This window comes from Orcinus orca, chromosome 7, assembly GCF_937001465.1.
Source record: "Orcinus orca chromosome 7, mOrcOrc1.1, whole genome shotgun sequence".
NCBI lineage: Eukaryota > Metazoa > Chordata > Mammalia > Artiodactyla > Delphinidae > Orcinus > Orcinus orca.
This window is the reverse complement of record NC_064565.1, coordinates 48,523,020-48,536,840: the sequence shown is the minus strand read 5'-3', so window position 1 is coordinate 48,536,840 and position 13,821 is coordinate 48,523,020. Positions and strand designations below refer to the sequence as shown.

The following is a 13,821-nucleotide window of genomic DNA, read 5'->3' as shown; positions in this document are numbered from 1 at the left end:
GGACAGGCCCACAATGGCCCCCTTTCCAGGAGGACAGGGCCGGCGTCGCTGGGAACCCTGGGTCTCCCGGCGTCGCTGAGACGGGGAGCCAGGGGCTCAGCCATGCAGCTTCCCTGTGTCCTCTCCAGACCCCCTCTCAGGACAGATACCATGCCTACTCCAGCTCTGTCGGCCGACCATGGTTTACCTCCCAGGACCGCACACACCCAAAGGATGTAAACATGACACCTGGACCTCAGCTCCCTCTCAGGGACAAAGAAGTCGCCAACCGCTTTACTGATTTTCTCAAGACAGGGCAACCAGTAAAAACCACAGACGGGGAGTGGAAGCTGTCTCGGGTCTCGACCACGGGTGCCATTCCTATCCGTGTTACACAGACAGGCTCGTTGTCACCCATCGCACATCTAAACTTGTAAATAACTTACAAATAAATACCGTAAACAGACCAGTATGGCTATCGGTTTATAGACGGATGCATTGGGCTGGAGGTGGGAGTTCCCATACCCCAAACGTCTGAACATCGGTGGCCAAGTGATCCTGTCTGTCCTGTGAGCTTCTACACTAGCGGGTCGTGGTCCTGCTGCCGGGCATGCCCGTCACGGTCTGCTCCTGCCACGGTGTGAATGTTGGCGATTCTGAGGTAACGTGGGCCTTGGGGCGCTTTTCTTCACACTGTCTGGATGGGTCTAACACCACGTCCCTGCAAGCGGGGGCTTTGTGAGACGGAAGCTCTGGACGCTGAGCCACTCCCTGGGCCTGCGGCTCCCTGGCATTCTTCCTGCAATTAGGGAGCCCCTCCTCTGCCGGGAGCGGCCTGTGGCACGGCGGGGGCACTGGCGCTGCAGGCGGGGACGTGGCCAGGCGCAGGCAGGACACCGTGGACGTAATAAGCTCAAGTCTCTTTTATTTGGTAAACAGGTTTCATCCGCATTATAAATGGGGCCTTTAAGTCAGGATTTCTGTTGCAGCTGCCACTGATTTTTTTTTTTTGCAACAGCACATCAAAAATGACAGCCCGGCACTAAAAATAGGGCCCCGTGTTTGAAGGAGGTGCCAGAGGAGCCGGAAGTTAGAACAGCTGACAGTCGGAGGGGAGCACCGCCCAGGCCCGGAGACAGGGCTGGATTCCCTTCTCCCTTCCAGCCCGGGCTGCACTTTTGGTGTTTAGCCTTCTTCTGAGATGGTGAAGCACCTATCAGCACAGGCTGGGAGTCTCACACAGCCGGCCTAAAATGGATCACACCTTCCTAATGAGGCTCTCGCTTTCACCCCGATGCCCCAAACAACAGGACCTGTGTTTTCCTTTTTCTACTCAGAGGGAATCTTTTTGTTGCCGTCACTCAGGACCCCTGAGGCTAAGGGTGTCTCTCAAGTTCTAGCAGCCACGAGGATTTAAGGATACCATATTCGGAAACAAGCCAGGCTGAAGAATAGTCAACCAGATGCTTAAACAAACAAAACCAGCAGAACTCTGCTCAGGAATTCCAGTTATTCTGCTGAAAAGGCTGTCCTCCGAGCAGACCAGCGGCCCCTAACAAGGGTCAGTGCACTCTGCCTGGCCGGAGAAGGGGGAGGGGCCGGACAGGAGAGAGCGCCTGGCAGCAGGGCAAAGCCGTGGCTTCCGGCCAGCGGAATTCAGAGAGGAAGGAGAAAGAAGACCTGGTAGGAAACGGGGGCTCTCAGAGTCAGCCTGAGCTCACGGCGCTTCGTAGGACTCAAACTGAACGTAATTTTTCTACTGCAAAATCCTCAACAAGATGGCATTTCTGTAATTAAATTCCCACGAAGGCATGTGTCATTTTCTCATTAATTTTACCTCGGCCATACTGTCTTCTGTCTTCAGAGCATGAGTACGTTTGTCGTGGCAGACGTTCATTTTAAGAAAACCCAACTGACCCTCAACAATACGAAATCCTCACTGAAAGCATCAGTGAGAGATGGTTCCTGGTAAAATGGCTCATTTGCAGGAATCTTTTAAGAACTAAAGTTCTCTGGGCAGGGATGTGATTTACAAAAGCTCAACGGCAACTTGCCTGGAACACAGTCATTCCATGAGCAGGGCTGTTTGTGATATTTGATGGCAGGTCTGTCCCTCAGACACACAGGGGTGTGTTCCTGGGCCAGGCCGGCAGGCCTGGGGGCTTCAACAATGGAGTGTCCCCCCCTCTGCCCACATCCTTCTCTCCCGACTTACAGAAAAGGGTGACAGGTCAGAGCACACGCAGGCGGTCCCTGCTTCTGGACAGTGACCTCTTCATACACCACACAGTGACGAGCCAGCCCACACCCCCAGGCCCCAGCTGAGCACGCGAGCCACAACAGTGCGCGCCCGCAGAAGCGCGCTTCCCGCCGGCGGAGACGGCGGCCCGGGTCGTGGGCAGCGCCGCTCGGCTTTGCTTCCCTACGTGTGTTCACTGGTGTGATTTATTTCCTGACATGCTGGCTCTTCCCATCTTTTATAAAAATGGGTGGAAAATGAATAGTGATAAGCAGCAGGGGTCTCATACATGTCATCTAGTTGCGACCAGGATGGAAACCATTAGATGCGACAAAGGCAGTGAAGACAGAACCCGGGCCGGAGGAGAACAAAGGTAAAAGTGCACGTGGAACGCCGGGGAATTCTCAGCTATTTTATCTAAATGCTGAAATGTAATTTGGGATTCTATAATTTTTTAAACCTCTTTGGGAATGGCAGCCCCTCGCCCTGCACTTAACAAATGACCTCTCGAGGAGTTGTCACCCCAGAGGCTAGTCGGCCTGTGTTTTGCTTTGCTGCCCTTTGGGTCTGGGCAGGGCTGCCAGAGAGGCTGGTCCCAAAGGCCTCTGAATGAAAGCAGTGCCCTGTCCTCGCCCTGGGAAGTCAGGCAATACCCCCTCCCCCTCCCCCTTCTACGGACAGGGCTGAGATTTATAAAAGTCCAGTATCATAGCCTTGCTTTGTTAAGTATTTCCTTCCTGGCTGAAGGAGGGGAGGGCTTCCATTAGAAGAACAAACTCCCCAACAGCTATAAATTCTTCATCTCCGCAAAAATCTGAATCCTCAACAATGCAAAGGATAAAATAAAACACAACAAAGATTGCTCTCACTGAAAAATGCCATTGCACCGGGAGACGAACCCCCAGGAGCCTCCAGCACCCCCAGCCTTGACACCCGTGCTGGGAGGGTGACCTTGCGAACAGGAAGCCAGCTCTGCCCCAAAGCTCTCTGAAGCTCACCAGTGGCTGCTTGGAACACCTTCCTTATTGTTCTGACCCTGCCTCCTCGTTCTGCACTTGGCATTAAGTCTCCCAGGAGGGCCTGCAGCTGCAGGCCGGGCTGGGGTCAAGGAGAGGGAATCTCTGTTGACAAGGCAACAGGCGGCAACCAAACCACACATAAAGATGCCCGCACCAAACCAGCCCATTTCCCAATGGACTCCTTACAAAGCAAGGCAGACACCAAACCTGAGGAACCAAGACACCCCTGGCATGTGACCAGTTCTAGAGTAACAACATGCTGCCAGTCTCTGTACACAGTTTAAATATGAACCTCCAATTACCAAGGAATTTTTTTATAGAAATAAAATGTGTCATTGCCACGAAATGGGACTTCCCATGTGACCAAAATTCTTTTCCATCCTTCAAATCCATAAAGGAATTGCAAAGTAACTAAGATTCTGTCACTTAAGCATTCATTTCAATGCTCTATCAAGACCAAAGGTATAGCATAAATATATTACAATAATTAATATTAACAATCAGCTCATCACAACCTTTGCAGCATATCGTATCTGTTGAACACTTAGAGCTGCCGAGCTCTGGGCAAAAGACTATGGGTGAGGGCTTCCCTGGTGGCGCAGTGGTTGAGAGTCCGCCGTCCGCCTGCCGATGCAGGGGACACGGGTTCGTGCCCCGGTCCGGGAAGATACCACGTGCCGCAGAGCAGCTGGGCCCGTGAGCCATGGCCACTGAGCCTGCGCGTCCGGAGCCTGTGCTCCGCAGCGGGAGGGGCCACAACAGTGAGAGGCCCGCGTACCACACACACACAAAAAGACTATGGGTAAATTCTTACTTAAGCTTGACAAGAATCCTTCGAATTAGAAGATTATGATGTCCATTTTACTGAGGTGAAGGAACTGAGTCACATCATTTGCCCTGAATCATAAAGCTGATTCAGTGTCAGTTAGAAATTAAACCCAAGCAGCTGAAAGAACCTGGAGGCATGCTCTCAATCAGAATAGGAAGATCCTGGTTATCTAAGAGTTTGGGTCCTGGTTCTGCCACCCATTCACTGTGAAACCTTGATGAAATAATTAAATTTCTTTGGACCTCAACTACCTGCACCTATACCATAAGCTTATTAGTCTCTTTCAATGATATGCTTTGTGATTCTAAGGGTCCTAGGTCTTGAGAACTTTTAAAGGATAAGAAAACAGTGCAATGTGAGATTACTGGACAAGACGGCAGAACAGAAGGACCTTGAGCTTACCTCTTCTCACAAGCAAAAGACGAAGATCCTGACATATTTTAATAATATACTCTGACACTCATAAACTGCCTCCTACATGATGCTTCATGGCCCTTCAAATTCATAAATTTAATATACAACTAACTTCTGGGATTTCCCTGGCGGTCCAGTGGTTAAGACTTTACCTTCCAATGAGGGAGGGGTGCAGGTTCGATCCCTGGTTGGGGAGCTAAGATCCCACATCACATGCCTTGGGGCCAAAAAACCAAAATATAAAACAGAAGCAATATTGTAACAAATTCAATAAAGACTTTAAAAATGGTCCACATCAAAAATCTTAAAAAATATATATATATATATATACACACACACACCCCTAACTTTTACAAGGCAAGTACCACTCATCCTGGTTTTGCAGATGAGGAAAATATGGTCCAGAGAAGTTGAACAACTCACCTAAGGTCACACAGCTAGTGGGAGGGAAGATAGGATTTGAAGTCAGGGAGTCTGGCTGAAATCTGAGTTCTTAATTCTCACACTTCTGCCCCTAAGAAGTCTCCTTTTAAAAAATATCCAACTAATCAAACAGACCATGAACGTTGTTTTAGAACAAGGGTACTAGAAAACACTTTTCTTCTCCTGAAGAGCTGTTAAGCTTTCTCCCACAGACAGTAAGAATAATCTGTAATGACTGTGTTTCCTTCTAACCCTGGTCACACAGCATCCTACGGCCAAAACAGTAGCTCAACCTAGTAACCATTCAGGACATTATGGCAGGAATATCCCTGCTCTTCCTCATGTCCAATTCCTGACTTTTTCCCCTCTTCTTATATGTATTAATTCAAGTAAGCCTCTTCAAATCCTTTGAGGAATTATGTGTGCTATAAATAACATAATTCAATTTAAAAACAATTTCCTAAACTATGGATGACATAAATCATGTTTCATACGGACTTTGTGCCAAAAATCTATCAGGGGATCGCAGCTTTGACCAGCGGTCACTTGCAAAGCGTGCTGAGAAGGTTCCCATTTTGGACAGACCCCCTTTACACACCGAATTATGTGAAGCACGTACAACGTGCTCCTTCTTGCGCCCTCAAAGGGCTGGGCGTGGGCTGAGGAGAACAGAGCTATGGGCAGGACCCCATGTGAGGGGTCAGTGTTTAAAAAGGGGGGCAGTTTCGACAAAGCCATCCTACACAAGTTGAGATCCAGGCTCAAAAAAAGAGAATCCAAGTACCACTGCTGTAGGAATTTGGAAGAATCAAGGATGACCTTTCTGGGGGAGAGCAGGTAAATCACGTGCGGCCCTGTTAGGAGGGAGTGACCAAAAGAACTAGCGGCCGCGTCTGTGGGTAAAGATGCTCTAAGCTACCAAAATGTAGATGAGCATGTGCCTTTCTGGTGAGAGCCCAAGTTTTGTTTTTGTTTTTTTAACGAATAGGAAGGAACTCCCTAGAACAAAGGCCTCTGTGTACAGCGAAAGCAGCAGGATGAAGGCGGAGCACAGGGTCCCGGTAAGCAGTCAAGCTACCAGTCCATCTACACCTGAAATGCCTCTGCGGGTTTCTACGGGCCCCCACTCCTTGCCCCCCACCTGCCCTGTAGGCCAGGGACACACAGGTCCGCTGATTCCTGCTGTCCTCTCAGCAGAGGAAAGGTCTCCAGAACACACCCACGTCAGGGGCAAACCCCAGGGGTCTGCTAGAGCAGGAAGGGGACAGGGTGTGGACACACCCAGTCCCTTTGGTTCTTACCCCCCAAATCCTCTCTATTGTTAGGGTGACCCCATGCCCATCTCCCTCCTTCCAGAGCCTGCACTACCCCCTCCCCCAGTACCTACATTACCCCCTTCCCCAGTGCCTACATTACTCAACTTTGTCCCTCCCCTTTCACCGTCCTGGGTTATTCCCCAATTCCCCTCCATTCAGGGTCCAGAGCTCCCCGCTCCCATCCTCTCCAGGGTTCTGGGTTATCCACCCTTCCCCTCCCTGCCTAGGTCCTGGGTTGTCCCCTCCATCCAGGATCCTGGATCACCTCTCCCCACCTCATTCTGGGTTATCCCCTCCCTCATATCCTCTAAGGTCCTGGGTTACCCCTCTTTCATGCTTTCAAAGGACAACCAAGAACTTCTACCTTGTTTAGGACTGACAGAAACCTGGATTTCCACCAATCTTCTTATACTTTCCTAAAGCAAACACCAGCAGAGGAAGGAGTGCCTGGACAAGGATTTTCCAACAGCAGTACTGGTGAGGGGCTCGGGACCTCCAAAAAAATCAGGTATCTTCAGTGTACAAGAGAAGTCACTTGCTTTTCCCTACAAGATACATTTAGTAAATTCCTTCACACAAATTCTCCACATGCCCCAACAAGCAAGAGACCGATTCTTTTCTTTCCAGTCTCTCACCTGAATTCTGCCCTGAGATGTACCTAACCTGTGTGAAGGCCAAACTCAATCCAGTAAGTCTCAAGCATTCTTTAAATTCTTACCGAACAATAGCCCTCCTCTCTCCAAAAGACCTAAGGTGAAATCTGAATAAACAAAGGGTTATTTTTAAATCAACAACAAGGCATCCTGTCGCCCGACATGCACGCACCGAGCTCTGGGGTGGCTTTGGGTGTGATGAGCTCTGCTGTCCGTGGTCCCTGCAATGAGAGCAGGAGGACACCTCACCCCCAGAAGGACAGGCAGAGCCCCAGAGTGGAAACTGAAGAAGCTGTATGGAGACGAGAGGGAAACTTTTAAGACATCAAGGACGAAGTACAACTCATTACCTGGCTTCCTGGCCCCGTAAGGAAGCAGATGTGAGGACCCGCCCCCAAGACTCGCCTGGAAATGCCCACACCCCAGCTGACAGGCTGGGCCTGAGAGTCAAGTCCCATCCAGAGTTCCGAGCAGAATTAGAGAAGAGTGAGTGACCTGTGATCAGCGCACATGCTGGACCAAACTGCCTGTGTGAACTATGACGATGGAGGGCCACGCAGCTAAATACTGGGGAGAAAACTTCAGCCCTTCTTAGAAAGACAGGAAAATACGGCGCTGGTAACAGCTTGGGCAATACAAACATAGTGTTTACAATGATTCAACTTCTTTGGAAAGTATTTACCAACTAAAAGAGCATGGACAACATAAAAGAACACTTGGCATGAAACATTTCCGTCACGTCTACCTCCCTCTGACTGACGGGGCCTCTCAGGTCAGAAATTAGGGAAGGGCAGCCCTTGGGAGCAGTCGTATGGCAGGCGGGACAGCGTCCTGTCCGTTGGTGAAGCCCACGGCTCCAGGCCTGCTGCAGACCAGCTGTGAAGCAGTGAGAAGGATTTCCGAGGGACAACAGTGTGAGGGCGCGGCACATCGGGGGAGTGGGCAGTTGGGCTGGTGATGCAGGGAGGGAGATGTTATGGACACACAGAAGGGGCTGGCACGGTCCATCCTGGCCTGTCACCCGTGCCCACACCACGTGTGGCTGCTAATAGCTGGGTGTTCCAAAAGATGTAACCCAGCACCCAGCCACACTGATGACTGGGATGGAGGCATCTCAGCCAGCCTGGAATCCAGCAAGACACGAAGACACCCGAGGATTGGGTCCCGATGAGCAACTGGGCTCCTTACCTCTCCCCTCCAACAACACAATTTCTCCCAAATTATTCTGCAAAGTGAGTGTCACCTACCCTAAAAGTTACCTAGCCTTGTTTTCTCTAAACCCGCTTGTCCGCTCATTCAACACCTATGTGACAAGCACCCGGCAAGATCAGTGGCTAGTGGCTACCTGGCTGGACAGCACAGAAAGCAAGCATTTCCATCACCACGGAAAGTTCTACCGGACAACACGAGACCAGACACAGTGACCACACAGAGGTGAGCACAGGAGACCTGGAAAGTTCTGCCCTCCTGAAGCCCACAGTTTGGGGACGACAAGCTTGCATCAAATAAGCAACACCAACAATCGAATTTATCAGTGGTAAGTACTACGAAGGGAACTGCAAGGTGACCCCAAGGGGCCGGGGCTGGGAAGTCTTTGCTTACAAGACAGGCAAACTTGCTGAAACAGAAGGGCCTTTATGCCCCTGTAAAGAGCGTGAAGTTCTGCCCAGAGACAGACAACAGGCTCACAGACTTGACAGTGGCCTAGAGTTTGGAAGCACAGTTCCTCTGACAATTCACAACACCATGAGTCACCAGTTAAGCATTTCTGATCATTCCAGTTTGGGCAGATTCCCATCACACGCTGACAAGGAAACAGTAACTCGGTTAGGTCAAGACTTCGTGGGAGCCAGTACTTGCTTGTTATGGCTGTGGAATGCCTGAAACAGAGATAACGCAAGCATCTGATGGTTCAGGCTGCCTGGAAACCATGGGATCAAGGCTGTCCGACCAAAAGTGTGAACGTCACGAGCAGAGGGTCTCGGCTGCCTCGCGGGCAGAGCCACTTGGTGGAGATGCACCCCAAGCCCACTGCGCTGCAGCTCCGAGCTTCCTCCTTACTCCCCCCCTCCGCCTGAGTGTCACACTCCTTGAACTGCGTGAGCCCGAGGAGAAGTGCTTAAGAGCTACAGGACTGATTTTGGAAGGGCTGGATCTAGACATCAAACAGACGTAAAAGGCAAATGGCTCCAGATGCTGGTGGGAAGGGAAACTTACATAAATTAGGCCCTCTGCTCTCCAAAACGAGTAGACATACAGGCATAACTCATTTAATTGCACTTTGCGGATACTGCCTTTGCTCACTTTGTGCCCCGGTGTCAGGTTTTGGTAATTCTTGCAGTATTTAAAAATTTTTTATTATTATTATGTACTCGTTACGGTGATCTGTGATCAGTGATCTTTGATGTTATTATTGCAAAAAGATTACAACACACCGAAGGCTCAGATGATGGTGAGCATTTCTTTAGCAATAAAGTATTTTTAAATTAAGGTATATACATTTTTTAAAGACATAAAGCTATTACACACTTAATAGACTACAGTACAGCGTAAATGTAACTTACATGCGCTGGGAAACCAAAAAATTTGTGTGACTCACTTGTACTGTGCCATTCACTTTATTACAGCGGTCTGGAACCAAAGTCACCATATATCGCCAAGGCACATCTGTATTCTGCAACTTTTCTTAAAACTCTGAGTTTACTGCAATAAACCCCAAAGTAAACATTGTTCCCATTTTAGATGAATGTCTTAAAAATCTACTCTACACACTGTCTTGTCTCTTTATACCTAAGGCAGGAGCCACCCCCTTTCGGGACACTGTTTGCTGACTCCAGGTCATCAGCAGGGAGATGCTCAGGGCACTGAAGACACACAACTGAACCTACTGCCATCACCTCCACGTGGATGGGCCTGGGTGACAGAGGGCCTCCCATGGGGCTGTGCCCCCTGTGCTCCCTCCTCCCCGGCTGTCCGCTGTCATTATCTCTCACTGATGAACTGCTGCTTCCAGTCAGCAACAGGCATGAAAACCCCACTTGTGCAACACACAGCAGCTCCCCCGGGATTGCAAAGGTCCCTCCCAGCAGAAAAGTGGAGGACTTTGCACACTGATTTAGCGCTCCCACCTCCTGGACGTGGCTGGGAGAGGACAGATGGGCGGGTAGCTGTGCTCCAAACGGGGCGGCGTAGTGCTGCACGGAAACCAACGGGCCCTTCAAAGATGGGCAGGTGAGCCAAGAACACACCCCGGAGACCCTCTCTTGGAGCCCCATCAGCTGGCTTTTTTTTTCTTTTTTTTTTTTTTTTTTTGCGGTACACGGGCCTCTCACTGTTGTGGCCTCTCCCGTTGCGGAGCACAGGCTCCGGACGCGCAGGCTCAGCGGCCATGGCTCACGGGCCCAGCCGCTCCGCGGCATGTGGGATCTTCCCGGACCGGGGCACGAACCCGTGTCCCCTGCATCGGCAGGCGGACTCTCAACCACTGTGCCACCAGGGAAGCCCGTCATCAGCTGGCATTTTAAAGCCAAGCTGTCCATAGCTAACCTACACTGAACAGACTTGTATGAACTCACACAGGGTCAAACAGAAATAAGGAACTGCATTATTCACACACAGCGTCTGGTTGTCCCGTCACCTGCCCACACCCCAGACACGATCACTCCTGGGATCCTACCCTCTCACTGTGGTTGGAGAAAGACAAGCTCCATCCTAGAGTGCCTTAGACACAAAGCACCACTGACCACCACCCAGGAAAGAGGATCACACAAACCAGGAAGCAAAATAATCGCTTTCACTCTGAGGGTCCCCAGCAATTAGGAAGAGTGCACAGAGCAGCTGCTGGGGACCCACCAGCTGGCGGCCTGGTGAGAACAGGATTATGAGCTGACCCATCCACTCACGCTGTCATCAGCACCGGGGCCTTCTCTTCCAGAAGGCATTTGGGGTCAGGTGGTGTGGACCCTATGTGGCCAAACACAGACCTCACAATCTGAGCAATGCAGCAGACACTCGTGCAAAGCCCCATTATTTGCAGATGTTTTCTCATCTAAAACCTCCTCCTCAAGATTTCAAAGTATTCCTCTGACAACCACAGACCTGGAAATCAGGAGGGTTTGTGGTAGCCGACATTGGTGGACATTTTTGAAGGAACACAGGAGAAAGGTATCAGATAGAAAAACGCGGAGCAGGCAAGATTGGTTTTACTGACATGCAGCCACAGAGCGCTGCTGGGGCCTCGAAGCCTGAGAAATAGTGCTTAGCTTTCTCTTGGTTTAAATTTTTTCAAAAGTCTCTCAAAGGCTTGCCTGAGTTAATTCACGCTTAATGCCTGCTGAGGGAAGATGTGACCTGCTTCTCAGGCTGCAAAGTGGTCTGAAGGTTATGCATGAGGCTTTGGAAGGGAGAGGCTGAACTATTATTCATCCTTTCATTCAGGCTGATGGGCGTCTGTAGTTTCCCTTACGTGCTTCTTCAGCCTGCAACCTAGCAGATTCTCAGGGGGGAAGGGAGGGAGGTGGTTACTGAAATTCAGGACTCATCATCTCCAGACAAAACAGACTGCTCACACAGAGCCCTCAAATGAAGCCCTTCTCTGCTTCTCTGGACTTTTTTTTCTAGAAAGAAAACTCAACTCTAGTGTTAAAGGTTGGAGATTCTTATTTGAGCTAAATGAGGGCTGTCACTGTACTGCTACTAGCACTGACCCTCATCATCATCACCAGCTCCTCTCATTACTGGCACTGTAAGGCCGGCACTTTAGACAGCTTCTCACAGTGCTTCTCTATTTGTCCTGAAGCCACGAAACCACCTGGGTGCCCTGTTAGGAAAGGGTCGTCTTGGACTCACCCTAGACCTAATGATCAGAATTTCTAGGCTCAACTGCCCCAGGGAATCTGATCATTGGGAACATTTGGCCAAGATTATCTCATCTCATTTAGTCTTCACTGCAATCCTATAAAAACTTATTTACCTCGTTTGACAAGGAGGCAAAGTTACCTGCCCGAAGTTGAATAACCAGGCAACGGAAGGCAGGGATTCGGACCTTCTGGCTAAGCACAAAGGAAGTCACGTGCTAACCTGCCCAGCTCTCCTGCTGCCTGCAACACAATAGGAAGTGGTAGAAGCTGTCCTTCTATCAAATTACAGAGCAGTCCCTCCTGTGGTACAGAGAAATGGGTGGGGGAAAGACTCCAGAAGGAATTAAGGCCAGTATTTACATCCACACACGTGTACCCCAAGCATAATCCAATCCCGTTTGGGGGTCCTGTGCTCTCCCTGAACCCCGGGTCATGCCACCTCTCCTCCTGCCGGGACCTCCATGGCCCACATCAAGCAACTGTAAGCCCCATGTGTGTGTGTGATGGCAACCGCGGGTCGGGGGGTGAGCACCTGTGATACCCACCAGGAAACTCTGAGGCTTTTCCTAATAAGTATGAGTGAGCTGATGGACTCTACACACCACCATTTGGCTTGTTAGGAAATAAGTGAGAAGCATTTGGAAATAAATCTCTGCAGGAGACACTGAAGTCATATACGCTATGTATACACACAGGACACAGCCCGGAAATGCATATTAAACACCTTGGTTACATCTATTAAACAACAACTGCTCACAGAGTCTTACATTTCTAATACCAATTCAGTCAAATGGAAAATTTCAAAGCAGTGTTATTTATATTGAGCTGACAAGTATCCAACTCAGATGTACTCGCCCCGGGCTTCCTTCCTCCACTACAGCTCAACACACACCCGCACACCCTTGGAAACTGACTTGTTAGCTGGTATTCAGGATTTTAAGCAGCTCCATGAGGACTGAGTGCTACTCTCCTTCCAGGAGGCAGGCCAGAGCCCTCCTTGCTGAGCACCTTTGATTCACCTGAACACGGGGCTGGAAGTTCCCACTCTGCTCACTCTGCACGGGTCACAGGAAGACCAGGTCGGTTAGGACATGAGAAAACTCAGCAAAGCAGAAACCGCTACCTTATTTGGGTATTTCTAGCTGACATTCATCACATGCACAGACAGAAACTGCTGGTAAATCCAAAATGATTCAAATTACACTTGCTTCTAGAGAAGTTTTACTAGCCATTTGGGAAGCTTTAAAAGCTCTTAACTTCAAATGCCTTGGGATAAAATAACAATAGGACTAGATGCATCCCAAGTCATTCTTAAGACAATTGGGCCAAAATGCGGGCTAAAACGTCAAGAAGCTACTTGGCCCCAACTACAAGCAGTGGAACCATAATTACCTGTTTCTCCCCACAGTGTGTCGGTGCCATTGATGTCTATTTCATGCTCCTTTTCCAGTCCCAGCAAGCACTGGACCACCTGTTAGAAGTGGCAAGGTGATTTAATGAGTTCTCAAAGCCATATGTGCTTATTGTAACCTATGTATCAAAGGAGAGAGTGTGTTGTTTTTTAACCATGATTATCTTATGCTGCACAAGGAGAGAAAACATGATGAAAACGGTTTTCCAGCATAATTCGTATGCTATTCGCACTTTCCCTTTGAGAAGGAGAAGAAAAAAAGACAGTGAATTTCGGCAACATTGTTCAGGATTACTAGGTACTCAGAATTCTAATGAATTCCAACATGACCCAAATATACCAGCCTAATCAACGAAGGACAGGGGAGATCATACACAGTGCAGTTTCTGCATAAGTCGCCAGAAAACGGTGACTGCCTTTTTTCACAAGGAAGGAAAACAAGGTGATGTACATACCTTTTCAGTAAAATAAAACAGTGCTGTTCCAAATTTCTCTACTGACAACATTATTCTTTTCCCTCTGTCAAAGAGCAGGCTGGGCCACAGGTGTGGAGGCAGGGGTGCTGGCCCGCGGGGAAACAGAAGTGTCTGAGCCCCGAACCAGAGCCAACATCCACCCCACTCGTGTGCAGCGACCTCGAGCTCGCCGAAGCCATCTTCCAGTCTCTCAATCCATTCCC

At 49.6% G+C, this 13,821-nt stretch overlaps 1 protein-coding gene and 2 long non-coding RNA genes across 8 annotated transcripts in view; all 3 read right to left on the bottom strand.

Annotated features, from left to right (window-relative positions):
* LOC125964950 (uncharacterized) overlaps nucleotides 1–13,821 on the bottom strand; it is a 340,974-nt gene that overhangs the window by 79,602 nt on the left and 247,551 nt on the right. The window lies entirely within an intron of this gene.
* The window catches only part of LOC125964949 (uncharacterized), a 260,419-nt gene that overhangs the window by 30,133 nt on the left and 216,465 nt on the right, over nucleotides 1–13,821 (bottom strand). The window lies entirely within an intron of this gene.
* TANC1 (tetratricopeptide repeat, ankyrin repeat and coiled-coil containing 1) overlaps nucleotides 1–13,821 on the bottom strand; it is a 230,760-nt gene that overhangs the window by 15,842 nt on the left and 201,097 nt on the right. For all 6 annotated transcript variants that reach the window (XM_049712019.1, XM_049712023.1, XM_049712020.1 and 3 more), the window contains one exon: nucleotides 13,124–13,202. In XM_049712019.1, the coding sequence (XP_049567976.1) occupies nucleotides 13,124–13,202 (79 nt within the window). The remainder of the gene's footprint in view (nucleotides 1–13,123; nucleotides 13,203–13,821) is intronic.